The 23,449-nt window shown below is 36.3% G+C and overlaps 2 protein-coding genes across 2 annotated transcripts; one reads left to right on the top strand and one right to left on the bottom strand.

Annotated features, from left to right (window-relative positions):
- Nucleotides 1-890: 890 nt before the first annotated feature.
- LOC113693840 (beta-ketoacyl-[acyl-carrier-protein] synthase III A, chloroplastic) lies at nt 891-7,078 on the bottom strand. Its single transcript, XM_027212577.2, has 8 exons — nt 6,082-7,078; nt 4,909-5,057; nt 4,013-4,149; nt 3,477-3,582; nt 3,274-3,392; nt 1,987-2,051; nt 1,687-1,909; nt 891-1,325 (listed from the first exon to the last, which is right to left on the bottom strand). Exons 1-8 carry the CDS (start codon nt 6,267-6,269, stop codon nt 1,104-1,106), a joined length of 1,209 nt encoding a protein of 402 aa, XP_027068378.1. The 5' UTR covers nt 6,270-7,078; the 3' UTR covers nt 891-1,103.
- A 10,359-nt stretch (nt 7,079-17,437) lies between these two features.
- Nucleotides 17,438-18,289, top strand: LOC113692932 (uncharacterized). Its single transcript, XM_027211533.1, has one exon. It carries the CDS (start codon nt 17,438-17,440, stop codon nt 18,287-18,289), a length of 852 nt encoding a protein of 283 aa, XP_027067334.1.
- Nucleotides 18,290-23,449: the final 5,160 nt, after the last annotated feature.

The raw sequence follows: 23,449 nt of genomic DNA on the forward strand, positions 1-23,449 counted from the left end.
GGTCACAATGGATGGCAGTATAATGAACCTATATTTTGTCATGCATTGCACTCCTTATTATCCTCCGTTGGAGATGCTCTAATGGTAAGTTTTTAGAGAACTGGTGAGATTTATATAACAAAATAAAAAACTTTAAAAAGCTTATTCATTTTGTTATATGTTAATATGAGGTTCTCTTGCATTAATATAAATCTTCATTTTTAGATACAAATTTTCAGCTAGTCATAATTGGTCATATGCTGATACGAAATTCTCTTACAAAATAAATGTCATTCGTATTTTGTTGTAATACAAAACACAGGAGTTCAAATTCTTGAAGTTTCAATATTAATCACTAAATCAAGACTTCATCGGCTTTTGCTATGTAGTTATGAGTTATCTTTGAAGCAAAAGATCTATCCTCGTAATTCTCAGTTTCAGAAAGAAAACTTTGCATTTGGTTCATGGGCTTTTTTTAAAAAAAATTTTTATTTTGGTCATTTGGATGCCGTTATGTGAACTTCTAAGGAAACTTTCATGTGGAGATCAAGGCTCAACACCATTCCCGGCCATATTGAAAGGGAATCCTTGTGATATATCAGGTTTCAACCAACGATTCTTCCTTTATTCCTCAGCGTTAGGAAGAACATGAGTGCATTCTACACCTGAATGAAGCATTAGGAAGAAGAATATGTTATCTGCCACGAAGGCAAAGGCCCCAGCAAAGCCGTACAAAAGCTGGGTCATTTGAATTTTGAGGTCGAGTTCAGTTCACTTATTTTGAGGTGGGTCAAGTTCAAACTTCAACCGTGTCAACTCCACTGCACCACCGGGGAAAAAAAAAAGGTCGGATAGTTCCTGCAGTCTAGTACTTGCCTAAGAGTTGAATATTACCAAACTGGATCAAAGGGGGAAAAAAGTCAAAATTTATTGATGGTGTTGAAATTTAATACTAACAAAAAGAGGACAAGGGGGAGCTGAAGGAGATTATGCCATTGCATATTTGCATCTCCCAGTAACTGCACCGCATTACAAAATTTGGAAGTAACAATTCTAGTATCACAGTATCAAGCAAACTCTACTACTTCTCCTCCTGCTTATACTCGGTATAATTAGTAGCCTTTTCATCCCCATCTCACAATAGCAGAACCCCAGGTAAGGCCAGCCCCAAACCCAGCAGCTGCAATTGTATGGCCAGCCTGCACCTTGCCGCTTCGAACGGCTTCATCTAATGCTAATGGAATGGATGCAGCACTTGTGTTGCCATAGTTGCACAAATTGGATATGACACGTTCAGATGGCATCTCTAAACGTGATGCAACTGCGTCAATAATCCTTTGGTTTGCCTGCACATAAAACAGTACCACTTCAAGGAGTTACACGGTTAGCCTCCATGAGAGATGGACCTTGAGGATCCATTTACTTGCGCTAATCGGGAAAAAGATGAACCTTCATCAAGATTTCTACTCCAAATATGATGATGCTTATTCGAACTGTATGAAAGTGACACCACAATCAAGACTGCTAAACGTATACAAACGCCAAGCTGTTTCTGAAGCTACTATGTACTCAACCAGACAACTGCTGGAATCTAAGAAGATGAAGTTATGACTTTCTTGTAATAGTGGGGACATCATACGAAAGATTCAAAGATCAGTGAGAAGGACATCCACTTTAATGACATCTTTTGTATCTTATATTCCATACCTGATGAAGCAACAACCAGTCAATGCTGGATCCTGAGAGACCTGCTTTCTCCAGTGCGGATTCAATTGACTGTGGCACAGCGCGACAAGCAAATCGGAATACTTCTTTGCCATTCATTTGGATACAGGAATATGAGGAAATTTTGGGGGAAAATCCTAGGACTGAACCATTTGAACCCAATGCATGATCCACTTCATTTCCTTTGATCGAAGCATTTAAGTGCCTGCAAAAGGCAGATTCTATTAAATGCTCATTAAGAATTGAAATGGGATATATTTCTCAAATAGAAGATATACACACCTTTGACCATCACCATCACTATGCATGTCGAAGGCAAATAAACCATCTTCTTCACCATCACAGGCCTACAAATATGTGTCAACATTAACATGGATGCAAAAGTTTAAGCCAGTACATCACTGACAAACAGTTTTTAAAGCAGTAACGGTTTTGATAGAAGTATATTTTAAAACAAAAAAAAAAAAGTCGAAGAAGAAGAAGAAAAAGAGGTGCAGAATTGCTGCTTCTGGATAGCAAAAGCATCTCACACTCATGAAGGCACATAGCTTAGCTTGAGAGGGTCTGATCTAAATTTCATCTTCCCAAACCCACAGTACAAGAAAAAAAAGGTAGAGAAGCAGAATAAATAGCTAAGAGAACATCCACAGAGTCAAACTTCCTTCACTCAATTATGTCAGACGGTGGCACTAAGTCCGATCATATATACTGTCTCCTTGATGCAAGTTTGTGCACAAGCCTGACAACAGGCAAGACGCAAAAAATCATGTTGACCATTGTACGATTTGGTTGAAGAAAAGGAACACACGGCAACCACAATTATATGCCTGCCAAGTTCCATGATGGAGAGAAAGGAAAATGGCCAAAAAGGATACAGGATCAGCAGCATACTGAAACAAATTCTCCAGGAAGGTTGTGAGGTGGTTTTCCTATATTTGAAGAGTCTCTGGTGTGTATTCTCCCGCTCAAGAGTAATAGCAAGCTACTGCTTGTGTTTTCCTTTATAGATCGCACATCTTGTGTTGCAAGGGCATAGATACCACTAAACGAACAATTGCTAAACTCTTGCTTATGTTTGAACAGACAAGGACATCTACAGCTCAAAAATCCCAAGGTCAACTAAACCATCAGTACATATCATATATTTGTTTCCTAAGTACATCCTCAAAATTTTCTCACAGGCCCAGAAAGGTTATGGTCTGTTTGCAATTCTTTAGGTGGAACAAACTAAGGTTAACTATGACATTAGGCAGTTCAGGTAAAATAATTGATGACTTACCTTGAGCATAACACTACCAAAACAATTGCTTCTCAATTATTTTAGAAGTTACCATAGTGTCTCTCTGTCAAGACAGCCAAGTTAGAACTTCTAGACCATCAGTTTAGATCATATTCATGCCCTAAGCAGCTCTCAACAATCTCTAAATAGTCCCAGAAAAATTAGGGTTTGTTTGCATTTCACTTAGGTGGAAATAACTAAAATCAAGATTGGCATTTAAAAGAAATCCGGTAAGATCTTTCCAAATTCACCTTTCATGGTACCTAGTTCCAGAAACATTAAATCACTACCTGTACTAACACGGCACCAGCAGCATCACCAAAGAGAATACAAGTCCCTCTGTCAGTCCAGTCAACATACCGAGAAAGAGCATCAGCTCCAATGACAAGAACGTTGTTAAAGCCTCCACCTGTGCGATAATGGAGCAGTGTCAAATATCAAATAATGTCTCTGCAAACAACATACTCCGGTACAAAAATTAAATTGTATTCACCTCTAATGTAGCAAGCGGCTGAAACAAGGCCCAGCACAAATCCACTACATGCAGCCGTGATATCATAAGCCAACGGATTATTTTTGCAGCCAAGTGCTTTTTGGATCTGATAAATAAAAGCAATCATCAATTAGCTTTCAGACTTCATTTGCTAATGGGAATGTATGTGTATAATCATAAACGTCATAATCAAAGTTGGAAGCAGGATGAGAAAAGTTTATTCTGGTGAAAGATAAACCAAAGTCTTTTATATTTGAGAAGTCAAATTGATGCCAATTGCAACAAAAATGCTACACAGCTCAAATCTTAAGAACACAAAAAATAAGATACCTCAGACTGGGAATCCCAATGTTGCATTATGCATTTAATGTAAAATTAGATATTTACAAGGCCATACTCAGTGGTCTCAGTGGTGTTCTGCAGACTAGAATTTTTCAAGATCATTATGTTTTCAGAGACCACTGCAATCATTTTCCCCATTTTGGAAGATGCTACACCAGAAATTATTTAGAAATTAGTTTTTTTCAAACTCATACCTGTGGAGCACTGCCAAAGAGATCCTCTGGAGTTGATGTGCAAAGAAGCACAAGGTCTACATCAATGGGATCAACCTCAGCCATCTCAAGAGCTTTTCTTGCTGCATCTACAGCCAGAGCATTCAAACTATCTTTCCCTAAAAAGGATGACAAAAGACCAATTAACCACTCATGCACAGGTTCCTTCCACTGGTCAAAACAGCACGCAGTCCACAATGCCAAAACCAAACAAATGAAAGGCAAATAAGGTTGATAGGCATTCTAAGACATGCCCTGACAATGATGACTACGTTCTAAGAAGCAGGACACTTGTTTAGGCTCCAGTGATCTATTACCAAATTGCAACTTCAAATTGTATATGGGAGGAACTCAAACATTTGATTTAAGCACAGAATAAGAACTTTTGCTGAAATGACAATCAAATGTTTTAAAAAAAAGGGTAAAAACAGACTTCTACAGCTACATGGGGAGAAAATCCAATCACTGAAAGTATTGAAGCCAGCAATAGCGATCCATGATAATAGAGTGCAATGCAATGTAAGCATCAAAAAGAAAAATAAGAATTTGCTTAATGCAGGTTGCTGGGCTTATAAATTTCGAAAAGTAATTTAATGCAGCCTCTTGGAATTAAATGTTTCAGTCCTTAGAGAATATACAACAATACCATTAGCTGGAAGACCATGATCGCCACAGATATCAAAGGCACTCATAAGATTTACAGAGTCAGCCAACAAAAGACTTAAAGGTAAGGCTCAAGAAAATATTTAAGCAGTTTCCTCCAGTATAGTTCTATATTTGTTCCTGCATTCATGTATAGTGTGAGCTTCCAAAAAGGACCAACTAACTCCTCATAGCAACAAAAAATATGGTATCTTTCAATGGAAGCAAGAAATCACCTGAAAGAACTCTTCGATTACGAATTCCAGTCCGAACAGATATCCATTCATCTGAAGTATCAACAATTTTTGCAAGGTCATCGTTTGAAATCTGAAGACTTGGAACTGCAGACCCACATCCAACTAGCTTGCAACCTCTGTTAGAAAGCCTGCAAATTAAGCTAGTGTTGAGAGTGTAGTAGGCCTTTCAAAAGGATACTTTTATTCCATTAACACCAAGCAATTATGTTCTAAGAAACCAAAACCAATGGGAAAAATATCAATTATCAAGACTCCATTGACAAAAACGAAGGGAAGGGGAATGCTGTACAAGCCTTTCACTACATAAAAGGAATACTTCTCTTACCTGGTAACTTTTACATGAAGTTTGGTGCTTCTTACATGATGCCCATAGGGCAAAAGGTAGAACAAATGCATGGTGATGATAATCATTTAACTGAATGGACAAACCTTGAATAGCAAAGTTGATTTATACTGCTCTCACATGATGAACATGCAAAACATTAATTCCGAAAGTATTCTTTCATGCGTACTAATAATCATTTAATTGAATAGACAAACCTTGAAAAAGGTATACTAAACATTGGAAGTCCTACATTCCATTTTTTCCTACCTTTCCCATGTCATCCAACAAAAACGTATGCCCCATTAATTTTCTGGTAACTCAAACTATAGCACCTTTATGATTATTTTATTTTGCTAACTTCAGTTACTGTATTTCTCAACCTTAAGCTAAAAACCCACTCCAAAATGAAGCACTTCTTGATCTATAATCAATATCACAAAGAAACCTTAAAATCTGTACCGCTCAAATCTCTGTCTGCAAATTCTCAGATGCTAATTTGACCATGCGACGGTCGTCTACTCACGTTGCAGCTCAACGAGAATGACCCAAAAGATTCATCAATTTCAAGTGAAATATGTTCCAGGAAAGGTACACGGCATTCACACCAATCCTATCAAACGCATATAAAGATCCTCATCCATAAATAAATTGACAGAAAGAAAACAATCATCTATACGGCCATTCCAGCGAACATAAGTAACTTAATTCCAACAAATTGCATTAAGAAATCATTTAACTAAAAGAAGAACGTAACTGCCCTTCACCGCTCAAAAAATTAAACAGAAACCCACAAAAATTGCGGAATGAAAACTAAATGAATACATTACCTGGGCACTCGAGATTGAGACGGGGAAATGTTCTCTGCACCTTCAACGGTGCTGGCACAGAGGACCCTTCTCGTGGAGACTCCCTCAGAAAACCAAAACCCAGATCGATGTATCCCTATAGATGCAGAAAATCTACTCCTTATACCACTAGGCACTACAGGTGTAAACAGCCCAGATGCATTTGCCATCTAATTTGAATAGAACCCAAAAGGGTTATCAAGAAAACTTGCAAGTACCAATAAAAACGAGATCTTTAGCTTATGATGCAAAGCCAAAAAATGAAAATATGGAGCTTCCTCTATAGAGCAGCGAAAGATTACTACTTTAGTATCAAAAGAAAAGAATGAAATTCAATTTGAATTGAATAAGAGACAACTAAATTAGGTTGGAATCGTTGGGGGGTCCGAAGATGAAATTTGGTTTTGAGTGTCAGGGGGCGATCTTAGCAACCCAATTTGGAGAAAATTCCAATGCAAACAGCAACCAGCAAAACTCCCTCTCTTTCAGACAGTGTTACGAACACATGCAATGCAAGATTCAAAATTCTTGCACAGAGCAGCACCCACTAGGATTATCCTATAAATCTATTTTTTCTTTTTCCTCTTTATTGAAATGAATTGGTCATATTTAACCAAGAAATTTACTCACGAAACAACGACATTTCCATTCTCGAGATTTGATCATTGCCCAGTCTACCTATAGACTATTATAGTCTCTAAACATTTCTGACTTCTGATGTATTGGGGGAATTTTATTTTTAAGTATTGGACATTTGACACGTATCAGATGAATATCTCAGTACTGTGAAATGACAAGAATGCCATAGGAGTAGTGTAGCGGGTATCATGCGAATGGGTGGAGGAGAAAAGAGTAAAAACGCAGAAGCTCTTGTGGCATCACCTGTGACCTGTATATACTAGTGTGTTTTAATGCCAATTATTTGTTTGCCTCTTTGGTGGTGGGTGACTTTTTACTTAAACTTTCTTCTAACCTAAAAAAAGGACGTGTTTAACGTTTGTTTAACTAGATTGCTTTAATAAATGATGAATGTACACTTAATCCTGGCATTTTCGCCTGGAAGCCTATGGGCTATCACCAGGTTTGCCTTGTCACCACAATCATCAATTTTTGACTTCCGTTCTTTTCTTGTTTGTGAACAAGAACACAAGCCATGGGTGCTTGGACCGTAGTTTTCTATCAAAAAACATTTTATATTTTTTATGATTATTTTTTAAAATTATTTTTTTATTTTACAAATATCAAATTGATACGGTGCATCTTTCTATAAAAATTGTAGAAAGTAGCATCCAAACGGAATGAACTGCATGAATTCTATTTGTGAATAAAAGTTTAATTCTGAATATTTGACTATGTTAATTTTTTTTTATATATATAATTTAAAGCATGTAACTTGTTCTATAATCATGGAAGTGGGATGAAAAAGAAGCATCCTAATACTATGTGATTATGAGATGTGGTCCTGTGCATTAAATGCGTTTAGAGCTCCCGTAGTGTTGCTTTTCTCCCATGAAGAAGAAGCAAGTTTTGGTACTTAAGCCTTAAATTAAATGGCATTCCTTAAAAAGTCTTAAATTAAATGTCTAGATACATACAAACCGACACAATATTTGAGTTGGGGAGAATAGGGTTGGACAGGCAGGTGGAGTTGGGCGGAAACTTTGGCAATGGATGGCAGGTAGGGATGGCAATGGGGGCGGGTGCCCGCGGGGGGCTCACGGGGCGGGGGGGAATTTTTTCTCCCCGCCCCGTCACCCGCAAAACAAAAAAAAATGTATATATATAAATATATATATAAATGACTATATATTATATGTAAGTTAATTAGTTATAAACTTATGATAATGATATTATTAGTTAGATGTATTATATAATGTATATTAGTTTATGTAATATAATTGATATTATCAATTATATGAATAATTATATATGTCTACTAATAGAATTTATTAATTAGTTATACTAAATTTACTAATACATTTATACTAAATTTCTAATTGTCGCGCCCCATTTTTCGCGATGGAAAAGAAAAATAAAGTGTGAGGTTTATAAAAGATATGATTTTATTTTTAAACAAGTTAAAAGGGACCTAGAATGGGACTTAAAAAGAATGCGACAATTTGGGTCCAAAATTTAGTCTAAAAGGGTTTTTAAGAAAAAACAGGAGTCGCCACTTGGTATGGAGTTTTGGTGTACCAAGTCACCCAAAAAATAAAGTAAAACAAAATAAAACCCTTTTTGACAACTCCAGGTCTTTGAAAACAAGAGAAAATGGATTCGGGAGTCACGGTTGAAGAAAGGGAAGGCAAAGATTCGATTAACTCAAATCTAAGGCACCCTTTCAACCTAGTCTAAGCTAGTTGCGAGGTTTAGTCAAAATTTTCCTAATCTAACCCTTAATTTATCACATTTGGATGTTTTCTATATGAATGCAAATCTAAAAAATATCGCAAGGGACAACATGTTCATTCAAGGGTTTAATTGAACCAATCGCATTAATTGCGAAGGTCAAAATAAATCCTCGAAGGTGTCACAAGGATGCAAATGATGAAAAAGAAAAGAAAATAAAAGAAAAGAAATTAAATTATATACATATATATAAGTGATCAAAGAAAAAGGGAATGCAACATAAAGGGTACGGGAGGCAAAAAAATTCGTGACATAATTTTCTTATACATGGATTAATAGGGTATTTAAACTAGAAAGTTATAATCACCCATTTCCCATGTTTGAAAAATAATTATCCTAACATGAACAAGCAAATGAACTAGCTTAAATGGGATGCAATTCTAAATGACATGATTAGCACCTATAGCGAGTAGGGGATAATAAAATAGGGAATATCATGCAAATGAGAAAAGATGAAAATATGCATGAAAATGTGGTGAATAGCATACAATGATGAATCTAGCGCAAGATGACCTAAAGGGTCTAGCGTTGGACTAGCCCATTTCTAAAAATCCTTGCTAGCGTTGGACTAGCAAGTAAGCGGAGGGAGAAACCACAACTAGCGTTGGACTAGTGTGGTGACGTCATGCATTAACAATTCATAGCGAAACAAATAAAACATAAATTAAAACAAATAAACACATAAGAGCACGTAGCACATAACACGTAAACATAATATCTAGATGCCAAAATCCTAAGAAAAGCGGACAAAACACATAACACATAAGCCACATAAACACGCAACATATCTATTACATCGGGGGCGCCTAACTACAATCTAGAAGGGAAAAATATAATAAAACAAATCTAATTATCCTATCTATTACATTTTTGAGGTATTTAAATGCCTCTTGAATCATTATAAAAATTAACCAAAACATATATAAGAAAATTTGAATGAATATTTAAATCAAGTAAATAAAGCATATAAAAATATATAAACACATAGGAACAAATAGGAGCACATAAGAGCACGTAATTGACATTGAAATAATAAAATAGGGGTACCTACCGTTTGAAGTGGTGACTAAATGGAGTCAAATTGTCCTATTTATACTCACAATGAACAAAAGAATCATGGCACCACTTTAATTGAAAATAATAAAAATGTTAAAATACTAAATTCACATTAACATGTCAAACGCAAAGAAATTTAAGAACATCTAAAAATTGCAAGTTGAATATGTTCAAAAATAACATAATTAGTTATTAAAGAAAAGAAACAATCATAATAAAGAGAGTCAAAATTCATCAGGGACTGAATTGCAAAGATTGAAAACTTTTAGGGACAGAAGTTATATTTTTCCAAAGTTTAAGGGTCAAAATTAAATGAAAGATAAAATTCAAGGACCAAAGTGCAATTAAATTAAGTACCTAAGTGAAAGGAATTTAAAATATTCTGGGCCGAAGTGAACTACTCCAGAGATCAGGGGCTAAAGTGCAAAATTTGATTTCTGATTGGGGAGAAAAAGGCCATTGGGCCATTATTTATTTCTTTGGGCCGAAAACTGCCTAAGCCCAACCGAAAATCCATAGAAACGAGCAGGCCAGCCCGTCATTTTATCACTCAAACCCGACCCAGAAATGCATGGGCTCCAGCCTCCTAGCCCATCCGAAACCCAAAAGAAAAATAAACCAAAGCCCATTTCCAAAACCCAACCAAAACTAACTCCTGGCCCAACCGAAGAAAAAACATTAGCCCAAACCGTTTTCTTTCTTTTCTTTTCTTTCTTTTTTTTTTTTCTTCTTCTTCTTTCTTTTCTTTCTTCCCCGTTCGTTCCGTCTCTTCTTCTTCCCAGGCGAGCTGAAGCTTCAGCTGGCGGCCATGGTGGTCGCCGGTGGCGCCGCCGCCGCCGACCGCTACCGCCGGTGACCTCTTCGGTTACCAAAAATCCTCAAAATACACCCCCTCACTCGATTTTTCGCGTAGGTTCCATTTCCGGAGTTAGTTTTTACAAAAGATGATCTGAAAGTGGCTAAAAAGTCAAAATACAGTCCAGTTTTTATTTTTAAAACACCCAAATCTTTCACCAAAAATCATAAAAAATATATTACAATACTCCTTATAACCTCTATAATACAACTATGATTTTAACTAACCAGAAAACAATAACAAAAGACTACATTAAGGCAAAACAGTCCCTAAAAATCTTTTTTGGCATTTTTTCAAACAATTAATATGCATTCACAGACATCATTTCCTTTTCCTTCATCTAGTTCATGCCATTTCCCAATTTTCAGCAATGCAACAACAACAATACGAGGCAGCCAGCAGAAATGAGAGAAAACTAAACAATGAAGCATTGATTTAATGTGCTAGACAAAAACTAAAAAAAATACCTCAATGTAGGTGTGTGTGAGGTTGAGATGGAACCGAGAGGAGTTGGGGAAGATTTTTTTTTTCTGTTCTGTTTGTTTCCTCAGCCCAAGTCCGAGAGAGGGAGAGTGAGGGGTCAGGCTGCAAAATTCCGAGAGCTTCCCTTCCTCCTCTCTCGTGCGTTTCTTTTTTTCTGCCTCTGCCAAGTGAGTCCAGAGGGATTGGAGTGCTTTTTTTCTTTTTGTGGCTTGTCTTTTTGGTCTCCTGAAACTAGAGAGAGCCGAGGGATGTCTTTTTTGGGGGAGGAAGAGTGGAGTGTTTTTGTGTGAGTTGGCCTGTCCGATTTTTCAGAGAGAGCCGAGTGAGGAAATTTTTGTAGCCAAAGTAGCTTTTTTTGTCTGTTTTCTCCTCTGCACAAAATGTTGAGTGTTGGCAGAGCCGAAAGAGTACATATTTTGAGCCCCAAAGCGCCGTTCCCCCTTTTTTTGTCAGTCCCCCGAGAATCAGGAGAGAACCAAGGGATTTTGTCAAATGGGTTTAGTTGTGTTTGTTTTTTTCTTTTTTTCTTTTTTTTTTTTTCAAATCATGGCTTCTCTCTCTCTCTCTTTTTTTTTTTTTAATCTGCAAAAATGAGACAAAAACATACTTAAAAATGCAAGAAAATAAATTGCTCATCAAATAGAAAATATTCGAAAAAACACAAAATTTGACAAAAATTTGGTGTCTACACTAATTACACTTAATAGAATAACACTTTTTTCTCAAAAAAAAGGACAAACACAATGATGAATTAGTGATTGCATTTGTACTAAAAGTGAAAATTTGACTATTTTAGTTATATTTATTTCATCATATTGGATTGTAGTCAAATAACTTCTGTTTGATTGTTTTTATGAGTTTCAATTGTAAAATTATAATGAATAATAATTTGGTGATGTGTTGATATTTTAGTACTTGATTATTTATTAAAATTTAATTATAATAAAATTTTATTAACCCCGCGGGGACACCCGCGGGGGAAGCGGGGGAAGGTGGGGCGGGACGGGGGGAGCAGGAGGCGGGGGACGGGGGGAACTAATAGGCAACAGGGCGGGGGACGGGTCCCCCGCCCCAACCCCGCCCCGTTGCCATCCCTAATGGCAGGCATGGCTCCAACTCCAAGCGTGCCTCAACGACGAAACTCCAGTATGCATCCTACCTTGTCTGGTGTAGCGTACGCGTCAGGAGTCGGGTATTAATCGTTATTATCTATGAACGGTATATTATGCCAGTAATCACTTCCATCTAGGTCCTAATTTCTAAAGCACTCTTTTGTAGGTATTTATTTGCTTAACTTGTTCTTTGTGGGATCCTAAAACATCCTCCTCGGCACTAGGTAGCAGGGGCATCTCCTGCTACTCTCCCCCTTTCTTGCTTCTTAACAGTTCGAATGTTACGTGATAAGATTGACGGGACAAAAACTGTTTAATGTGATCTTTAACATGCTTATCTGACATTCGTCGTCTTATAAGGACAGATCGGCTCGCATAGAGTGTTCGGATGTGAACGAATCATACCCTATTTCATCCTTTAAAGGTGGTTGAATCTATTTTAAACTTACTAACGATTGCTCCCAAACTCTTTTATCTTCTATTTTGATAGCTAATTAAAGCATCAAAGTTGCATTAGGGTATCGGCCAAGTCTGTGACCCCGGTCTCTGTTGTTGGCAAAGCAACCGTATCGAGGCCTTTGCATAAACTAGGGAAAAGGCTGAACCGTGTCTACACATTTTTCTTGTATAATCTCTTTGTTTGTGTGCCCGTTGATTTCAGTGTTATTGACGGGTACGTATCTTCCTGTTAATAGAAAGCAAGAGCGCAAAGTGACATTGGCTGAGCCACATGTTTATAAGTGGCGGTGGGGATCACCAACGCCAAGAACAATTAAAGAAAACTTTGCTGCATTTGGATTAACAGATTTGATGAAAGATTTAAAATCTTCTTAAAATTCTTTTTTGTTAATTGGATTACTTGATTGGTATTTGGTTTATAATCCATCAATTATTTGATGAATTATAAAATCAAATGCCTCCCAAATCATTCACGCTATCGAAAATTTGAAAATTTTTCATCAAAGCCCTCAAATCAAACCTCTAGCCTGAAAGAATTTCTTGGAAAGTTTTAGAATTTATAATTTCTTCTAATGCTATACCCCTTAAATTATGTACTACAATTTTTTCCCCCTTGCCACTGGCTCCTAACCGCTTCCAAGTGTCAGAATTGTCTTCTGTTATAACAATGATGAATTACCTACCATTAAGGAAACAAACAAGTTTGTGAAACTTCTGTGCCAAGAACAACTGTTGGGCTAGAGGCTGTGCTAATTAAGCTTGGGATCCATTACTGTGATAGTATTTCTGATCCATCTAGACAATTGTCACTAACACCCTACCGTCTGGAATGATCGACCATGGATGTCTCAGAAAACTATATGAGGCTTAAAAAAAATTCTGCATGATTAAGGGTTCAAATTTCTTTCCATAGTTTTGGATATGCGGAATTGTACAGATTCTTGAGCAATCCTACTTGCTTTCGGAGAGATCCATTGTAGACTCCGCAGAGTTATGTGAGATTGTATTACAGGGGTCACATCCCTGTAGGTTTGTGCTGAGTCCTTAGAATTGGGCCAAAAATGGCACTGCATTGTGCCCAATTATGGTAGAATTTGATGGTGTAAGGGCCAAGAACTAACCTTGCCACGCCTCAACTGTCAGCATGTGTTAGGACTTGGCTATGGTTAGGGACATATATATACAAGGTATAGTTATGCCCTATAAACTACTACATTTGCTCCATGCTCTTTAAAAAAAAGAAAAAAGAAAAAAAGGTTAGTCCTTGTTTAAATTTGGTTCATGAGATTGGTACAACAATAAACGGCATATTGGGCCTCTCTAACAGCCCAAAATCAGATTTAGTGCTTTCTATGATATGATAATTAAAGTATCGTTTTGCTTGGAGTTTCTTGGACTAATAAATTATCATATATCAGCACGTACCAGCATATCATTCGTAAAATCGAACTAGAATTACGAATCTGAAATACATAGGAAGGTCCGAAATGAGCAAGCTTTACTACTTGAATCAGCTCACATTGGTGACACCCGTACGCATGCACTTGTCATTGTTCAACAATTTCTAGGCATGCACTTTGATCGTAGATTTGGAAAGAGCTTTATTTGCCAACTATCTTTTTTTCAATCACTTTTTTTTTTATTTTCTCAATTATTTTTTTTTATTTTACATACATACATACGTCAAATCACAAAAGGTGCTATCTTGTTTATCTAATCTAGTCCAGATAATTACGGCTCTTGTTCGCCACAAAAAATCGTCAGGTTTTGACCTTGTATTTTTTTAGCAGAACCATCATTTTATTCGTAACCAGTGTCCCATATTGATTTTCTGCGGGTTCGAAAGAATGTACGTAGGCAACTATAATTAGAGGTTCGTGCAGTTGTGATTATTTTGCTATAGGTTTTCATGTCCAATAATCTAATATTGTTATTTTTGTGCAAAAAATGGTGCACAGAAAATAATATATTAAACATATTTTGAGTGCCACAATACATATTATTATATGTAAATAAACCAACTGCACACAACCTAGCCATTAACAAATGTACCTTGCTTACCCAAGTCCTGCTACTGCTATACACGTGATGTAGTTTAATTGCAGTATATATATATATATATATATATATATATATATTTTAGTTTACGAAATATAATATTCCAAACAAATTCAGTCGCAGTGCACATTTCTATTCAATTAAAATATGTTGGAGGTGGGTAGGTCTAAACTGACATCCATAATTAATTTTTCCGTTAAGCGATTCTTATCAATCTTCGGCCGCCTCGTTTCTTTCAAAGATGATGCGATTTTTGGTCTTAAAGCAACGGTGGTGCCATTTGTACGGTAAATGGTTGATCTGACGATTTCAGACTACTTTTTGTCGGATCATGCGAAAGGAAAGGACAGAGGACAGTATGACAAAGTTGGGAAAATTTAGAAACAAGAACAAAAGACAGGAACGATGTTTGTGAAGGATAAAAAGAGACAGCAAAGATTGACTGGGATAGTGCACATTAACAATGATAGGTCTATATCCTCCAAAATTCATAGATCTTGATCCCATTCCCAGGTGACATTTGACAAAGCAAGATGCAAAACCAAGCCCGGGAGATTGCTTGGGCTTGGAGTCTGAGAATTTGTGTTTTGTATAATTTCGTACAAGTTGACCCTCCGTATGAAGCAGTAGGATTTTGGTACAAATTAGGTTCAGGTGCGGTTTGACGTGTGTTGATTGTTATCCTTTGGTGTAAATCAGGTATAGTTCGATTTCCAAATTGGAAAATGATCATGGCAACCACTTGAACTGACACAAGATTGCAGAATGCAAGCATTTCTGATGTATTGCCAAATGAGATCACAATTCACAACAGAACAACTTCCTCTGGACAGCTGCATGTAAAATTCCAAGTCTGGATTGCCCTCATCTTTATCACTTAAAATTCCTTTGTCATTCCTGACAATTTTTTTTTTTTTTTTTTTTTTTTGTTGTCATTCCTGCCTAAAGATGTTATCGTTCTTTACTAAAGAATTGTCAAAGTAGGGTAAACCGTGGGTGTCCTTTTGTCAGCATTTCTGGATTAACAACAATATAGGTGAGCATGGACGGATACACCCACAGACGCATTTGTAGAAACGTGTATATCCAAATATGGGAGTGCAGGAGATCCATCTATATGTTTCTTTTGTAACTTTGCTTTTAACTTTTGACTTGGCTACAAAAGTACAAAATGGTAAAGCATTAGGTACTTTTTTTTTTTTTTTTTTTTAATTTTGGAAACGTAGTCCTAATGTTATTAGTATAAAATAGTGGCAACTAGCGAGGTGTTTATAGCTAGGAAAAATTGAACTAAAAGAAAAATGAACGACTTGGGGTGAAAACGAGTCTATGAACAAAGATGAGAAGATCCAACTACCTATATTTCTTGTAGTTTTTTCTTTCATGGCCATATTATTTTAAGTTCCCTCGACTATCTTAAAACGTAGCAATTACAAATTTTCAAAGCTATTCAGAAACTTGTACTGAATAGAAACTGTTCATAATTGTTCTTTGCTGCACCAACTTGCTCCATCGAGCAATTGAGTTTTATTGGGGACTAGTAACAGTACAACAGTGTAATGGTCAATACCCAAATGAAAGTAAAACAATAATACCAAAACTGATCCACATAGCTGAAAAGCTAGGCATAGATAAAGTTAGTGAAAAAACATGGAGGCAAAAAACTTCCTTTATACCTTTAAGAATAGAATTCTGCCAATCGATCCGACCTCAAGATACAAGACAGACTTACCAGCAGCTAACAGATAATCCCTTGTGTATAAAGCCAAAATGATTATTGATTTGTGGGTACTTATCAGATGGGGACTTCAAACGCGACATCTGTTGATTATCTTTGAGGTGTAAAAAAAAAAAATAAGAATCCTCTTTTGTAATTTTACTGTCCTATCCCTTTCCTTTAATCCAGAATGAGGTATGTCATCTTGTTTACAATCTTTAGTAGTTCTCCAAAATAGCTGATTTGTGGAATCAATCTCCATTGTGTGTGTGTGCGTGTGTTTTTTTTTTTAAGTTAGATAACAAAAAATGAAAAAAAAATTGGTTTAAATAAGTAAAGTTGAATTAAACATTCAGCTTCATAAAAAGTTAACTGCCAATTTTCTCTCCTTAACTTTTTTACTCCTTTATATACATGAAAAATTGATCAATCTTCTACTAATGTTTATCCAGAGCCGGCCTGAACTAAAACTTTCCATATGCTTTCTGCAGACTGCCTTCTAATTTTTTTTTTTTAAAAAAAAGACCCTCCTAACACGGTTAATGGTTTCCCCCCACACCCCCCCCCTCCTCCTCGCTAGTTATATTAGAAGCAGGATTTCCTTTTTCTAAAACTGCACAAGCTAAGTTTTGCTACTGTTCTAGAAGACTAGGAACTTATGCGTGTGTCTTATTCGTCCCATCCGTTTGCTCTTTCTTGTTAATTCTAGAAGACATTGACGTGAAACAAAAGTAGCACTTAGTATAGTAAGTAATCACGCACTTCACTCTTATATTAGGTTTCACACTATAAATACAAACATTGACATTTATTGACCCCCAAATAAATGCAAATACAGTTATTTACACAAACCCTTTTTTTTGCATGCATATCCACCAACTTTTCCCCTAGATTCTTTTCTGACAGGACATACAATAAATATATCTAACTGAAACACATTTTTTCTTTCTTTATTAAAATGTTCTTGATATCATCTTGCTCTAGAAGCATTTGATCCAGCCATTGTCCTGACCTCTTGTTCTTTCCCTTCTTTTCCCCCAGTTGACTAATACGCGGCTTAAATACCTACCCGTCGTCTAGACATGCATATTTATTAAATCCTCCCCAACAAGAAAATCATCATTTGCGTCCACCAAGCATTTTATCCTTCTCCTTTCTTATTACACTACTCTCCAATTCTCAACCAAAATGGATGATGATACCAAGAACAAAACTCCTCATCTCCAAGATGATCACCATCAGCTAGCTGCGGCAGAAACAGAAGAAGCAGATGAAGCCCTTTCCCTTAGCGGGCTTATCTTAAACTCGGATGAAATCGAGGTCCAAGATCGAAGAAGATCATCCTTTTCTGATCCATCAGAGCTTTTCGAGTTCTTGAGCGACAAAAACTCCCAGATGTCGCATGCAGAAGATATCATTTTCTGCGGTAAGCTTATGCCATACCAAGAAAACCCCTCTCGTCTGCCCAATGCTCACAATTTCCACAAGCATCATCAACTCACCAGACATGAGAAACAACAAAGCTTCCATCGTAGAAGATCCGAGTCGTTAAGTGACCTAAAAACCAGCCTGTCCAACAGTGCTAGAAGAAACCAGCATCAGTTCATGAGGGCTAGCCGGTCTTTAGACTGCCGAAAGTTGTATGGAAACAAGTACAACTCCCCCTCGGCAGCGGGCGGTTTCGCCAGGGCTGAAAAAGTAGAGATTGAGCGGAGCTCGTCGACGAGAAGTTCGAACAAGGGTTTTAATGCCACTGGGATGAAAGAAAAGACTGCAAGACCAAGGTGGTACATGATGTTTGGGCCTGTGAGGTTTCCACCGGAGATGGCTTATCAAGATATAAAGAGCCGGCAAGTGCGGCAGAGTCCCGGAAGTTTGTTTACGTCATTGGAGTCCCGCGAGAAGGCCATTGTGAACCGGCCGCAAGATCGGAGATGGTCGGGCTCTTGGGATTTGCTTAGGGTATTAAGCTGCAAGGGCCATGCAAGTGTAGCTGTAACGGCGTCGTTTGGCTGCCTGCAGGCGCAGCACAGTATTTGAATAGTTGACATTGCCTCTGTCATGTGCGTACCTCACGTGACTACTAATACTTTGACATAATTGTCCATGGGGGACGTGGATGGAACTGGCTGATTGGGCTGTGAAGAGGAAGGGCAAAATGGGGTGTCTAGAAAGAGACATCACGTAGAAGAGAAGATAGTGTACTGTGAGACCACATGGTTAATGATGATCATGACGCCTCAGATGTAATGAAGAAGGGTAGAATATTTTGTCCTCCAATTTGTGTAGGGCCATTTGAAAAAATTAATGGGGATCACGGGGTCCCAATGACGACATGAATTTGGTATTTATTTTGGGGAGTACAATTTTTAAATTTCTAACTTATTAGGGGAATTTTTCCAGCCTTGGCAGTTTGTTATTTGGAATGTTTGTGTGTTCTTGAAGTCGGCCATTTTTTTTAAAAAAAAAAAATCTATTGTGTATGGATGTAATTTGTCCTTCAAGTACAGTACTACAAAAATTATAGAGATAAACGTTCTCATCTCAATTCCAACTTGAGATAGGAAAACAAGTAGCAGCAGTAGAATATTTAAATAACGAGGTTGCTGTATATTGCCATGCGCTATATGGTGATTGTTGAGCCTTTACGCATTCTTGCGATAAAATTATACCTCTGATTTGAGCACTAATGTTTCAGTGAGGTCCAGAAAGGCAAAGGTAATATTTGTCGAAAACCATGATTTAGAAAAGGAGCTTATAGTACATCATATAAACCGACAACTACAGAAAAAACTACAAAGATGTCCCCGAAGACGGATATTCACAAGGACATAAGTGAAAATTTCTAGTGTTTGAAGGGGATAAAAGGTACTTTCAAAATCTTGGGACGCAGAAACTAATTCCTACAAGAACATATGAATAATATTTACAGTTAATTTCTTAAGAAATATAGAACTGCTGCTGATGATGATGCAAGTAAAATAAAAAGATAGTTGAAAAACGTGCTGATGATGCAAGTAAATAAAACTCGGTAAATAATTCATTAATTGTTACTTTGACAGTGGCCTTCATATTATTGTCTTCCTTGATCAAGTAATATGTGATCCTCGATCGTTTATCTCATGCAAAATGTCTAGGGCTGGTGGGGTGAGTGGTGATGGGTATACGGGTGATGCCTGTGAACACTTTAACAGAAAAATCTCTGTTCAGCACGAAAATGAACCCATTCATTTCATTGTCAATGGATCTGCATTAGCAGCCTACCCCTTCATAATTCACCATTGACGTCAGTGCTGTTATCCTATTATCTTCGTCATGAAGATAGACAGAATAAAGGTCGAAATCCCTAAAAGTTAATTAAATAGCACTAGATTTAACTTACATAATAAACTGTTGTTTTCATTCTAAGTATTTTTCACGTAATTTTGAAATGTCACATGTTTCACCATTTTCAGGAATTATGTATAAGAAACGTATGGTGATCATATAGATCGTAGGACCAAATATGAGTACTACAAACAACGTGCAAGGAACATATTTTAGACCCCCGTCCTACGTTAATTGGCCAAGTTAATTAGATCCATTTGAGTAACAATACTCTCTGGCAATATTGTTAGACTTCATATTCTGAAGTTTTATTCATGAAAATTTGGATCGAAGTTTATTTCCAAGATATTATTTGCTTCCATTTAGAAACATGTTTTTCAATCAATCAATTTATTTTTTCAACTACTTTTTTATCTTGTACACATCACATCATAAAAAATATTACAGTAATTATTTTACATATATAATCTCATATCCAAACAAATGTTGTCATAGGGTTTTAATATCTCCAATTTTAGTGACTTAACTTTTGTATTTGGGTGAAAAGTCTGGAGTTGAGTAGCTGGGACATGTGCATAATCGCGTGCACTAGAAGTTTTTGTACCACATTAAACAGTTTGGATGCCTTCTTCAGTTTGAAATTCTACAGCAAACCAATTTGATAGTGATTGGATAGCCAATCAACCAACGAGACTTCTTATGATGTAATGTATGCGAGATAAAACGGTAGTTGAAAAATATATTAAGTGAATACGAGGTCTCCACAATATCCAGAAAAAGTTTTCCACAAAACTAACAATCAAAACAAGCAAAGTGGGAAAAAACAAAAAATTTTTGTTACTAAAAGTTTATAAAAACCAATTCAAGAGCATTATGTAGAAAGCTAACAGTAAGGTGCGTGGCGTACTTTTCTCTTGCGGTTGAAACATCCATGATTTCCTTTTTGCTGGCTTAATTTGCTTCAATGAGTAACCGAGCATTATGTTTTGCTTCACATTGAAGCTTGTTCTCCGTTGATATTTCTCTCTTCATCTCTTTTATTGCATTACAGCTCAACTACCCTAGTAATTAAAGTGTCGTGCATCTTTATAATGACGGGACAAAGAAAAACATCGGAAGTGATAAACTAAATAGTACGCTCTATGTCAATTGTCATGAAAAAAAAAAAATCAAGACATTCGTTACTACACTTCACTTATCTGCATTGTTTGGATTGTAGTTTTCTATCAAAATTCTTTTTCATAAATATATTTTTCAATCATCTTTTTATTCCACGCTCTATGTAGTATATGTATGTATGCTTTTGACAAGATTTATATATTGGAACTTCATTTAAATATGCACAAGATTTTAACACTCTCTTAATTTTTGTTTGAAAACTAAAATTTTTTTAATAAACATGTTTACTTTTTTATTATACAATCAATCTTTTTAGCTTTCAAACTGACAATATTTGAATAGTTAGAAAACTATTTTGTTCTAAAACATAAATAAAATAGTGATAAATAATGCTATATTTTTAAAACCAGTGACATATTTTTGTTTTATATTTGACTATATTATTTATTTATGTAAAAGTAAGATAAAATTAAATTAAATCTTCGATTAATACCTATATAATCATTATATATCTTTCTAAGTGCAATAATTACAGTCTAAAAGCATTTTATTAGATATTTTATGTATATTAAAATTACTATCTTATATTTATAAATATTAAATTAATACTTACCGATTCATTCACTAATTGAACCAGTGACCAATTGACTCAATTCCTTCGTGGGAGCCCTTGTCCCACCAAATTTAATAACTATGGTTTTAGCAACCCTAGCCAGCCCACATTCCTTTTTTTTTTTCGGGCTAGACTAATTCCACTCCGGCCTGGAAAAGGAGGTCCCACTCCACTCCAAGCACAGTAACAAGGGGGCTCGAATCTTGATTGTCCAGATAAATCTATCATATTCTAAAGAGAGAAAGCTGACCGCTCGAGCTGATCCTCGTGTACGTTAATTTTGTAGTATGACATATGGAATGCGCAGAAGACTCAGAACGGATAGGATGTCACGCGATTTGCATGAAATGAGGGTCTGCTAACGTTAAATGTGAACAGATAGCGTCCATTTGACGGACTTGTCAGCTGGGGACAAGTCAAGGAGGTCAGCTTAATTTGGCACCGGTACTTTTGGTTTAATTCTAGTGTGGACAGATGCAATACTACAAAAAATGAGGTCATTTTTTCATTTTGACCTAGCTCCAATCCATCAGTCTTAAGAGCAACAATGGCGTATGTTAAAAGAGAATTTAAGAATTCACCTAGTACTTAAATGGAAAAATTCATATCATTAGATTTCAAAGTGAATAAATTTACTCATTAAGCTGTTATAACATAATTTTTGTGTTTTTTTTTTCTAACAACTGAATGAGGTTCAACTCTGATCTGTGCATCTAAGAAAACTCTAAGAATTAACTCATAAGGATACTTGCCAGTGTTGGGTGCGTTGGGTTAATTTCATTTTGTACCCTTGAACAATATCCGAATTTTCACTTTGATTTCTAAATTTCAAAATGGGACGCATTAGTTTAATCCCTATATTATAAAATTTGTCATATTTAATCCGTAAAGTATAGTACTTTTGCCCAATTTAGTCCCCAAAGTATACCCGCTAAGGTATAAAATCTGTCCCACTTCCTTGAGTAAGACAAATTTTATAGTGTAAGAACTAAAGTGTCTTATTTTAAAGTTTAGGAATTAAAATGAAAATTTGGAAACAGTTGAAGGGGTGCAAAATGGAATTAACCCGGGTACGCTTGATTGATTAGTTATCCATCCTTAAGAATGGAGGGGCTTTCATGCCTGCATCATTCACGTCAAACTTCATGAGAGCCGGACTGGGTTTGTATTATTTGGGGCTTCCAATAGTTATGACCAATAACAAAATTACCCAATTAGAGACTCCATCTTCTTCCTATATTGCCTAAAAAATGAAAGGAAACAAGAGTACAGTGGTAAAAGAGCATGAAACTCAACAACTAGAAGCACAAGATAACCATCTAGAATGCCAGGCATCCAATTTAGAAAGGGAGCATGCAGCAAGTTAAAGGTAAAACAAGTAAAAGCATGTGGTATTTCAAAATAATGCAGCATATACCATCCACAGAATTTGTTTACTAGAGATGAGCTAAAATATCTACCATGAAAATACACCAAGATTAAGGAGCTAATTCAATACAATGCAAGAAAAGTAGCAATGTGTCCATATAAAACACTAATGGAGACAATAACACCTCTTTTACAGGCAAAAAGTGGCCAAGAGTCCAAGATTCGACATAAACTTTAACAGGTTCCTTTACTCAAAGTCTCCTACACAGAAACTGTGTTCTCATGTTGACCAGTTATATCATACAGTGCTAAATATAAATCATTGGTGCAGAAAAGTCGGTTTTTGGGCTCATACTCCCATTGAGAGCCATCACGGGACATGACTCCTATACCAGTATGTGATATACATAAATGTAAGTACCATTCAATGCTGAGACAACTAATACAAAATTTAGACTAACTTGGATGCACCACTTGACCAGTATATATCTCCACAAACAATAAAAGAATTTAAGTAGCTGCAGATATCCTAAGAAAAACCCAGAAACTTGGATTGCCATTGGAAAAAAAGAAGTCAACAACTTCAAGATAAATGGCATATCTCTGATTACATAAAGAAGCAAGAATCAGGGAAAATCAAGTCAAAGGGTGGTTCCTTGGTTTCTCATCATCATCTTCTTCTTCCTCCTTTTTTCACTTCTCAGAAGAAAATTTTGGACACTCAAATGACAGTAGAAACTACTACGGGAAGCATACACATCTTATCAAATGGA

The sequence above is a fragment of the Coffea arabica genome, chromosome 6c (genome assembly GCF_036785885.1).
Source record: "Coffea arabica cultivar ET-39 chromosome 6c, Coffea Arabica ET-39 HiFi, whole genome shotgun sequence".
In the NCBI taxonomy this organism is placed as follows: Eukaryota; Viridiplantae; Streptophyta; class Magnoliopsida; order Gentianales; family Rubiaceae; genus Coffea; species Coffea arabica.

Bases quoted from the DNA above. Each gene is read 5' to 3' on its own strand.
- LOC113693840 (XM_027212577.2), bottom strand. From the start codon at position 6,269: ATGGCAAATGCATCTGGGCTGTTTACACCTGTAGTGCCTAGTGGTATA. The intron at 4,150-4,908 runs GTGATTTCTTGC...CATCCTTTTTAG, and splicing joins TAATCGAAGAGTTCTTTCAG to GGAAAGATAGTTTGAATGCT. The intron at 2,052-3,273 runs GTAGTGATTTAA...ACATATTTGTAG, and splicing joins CTGGTGCCGTGTTAGTACAG to GCCTGTGATGGTGAAGAAGA.
- LOC113692932 (XM_027211533.1), top strand. From the start codon at position 17,438: ATGGATGATGATACCAAGAACAAAACTCCTCATCTCCAAGATGATCAC.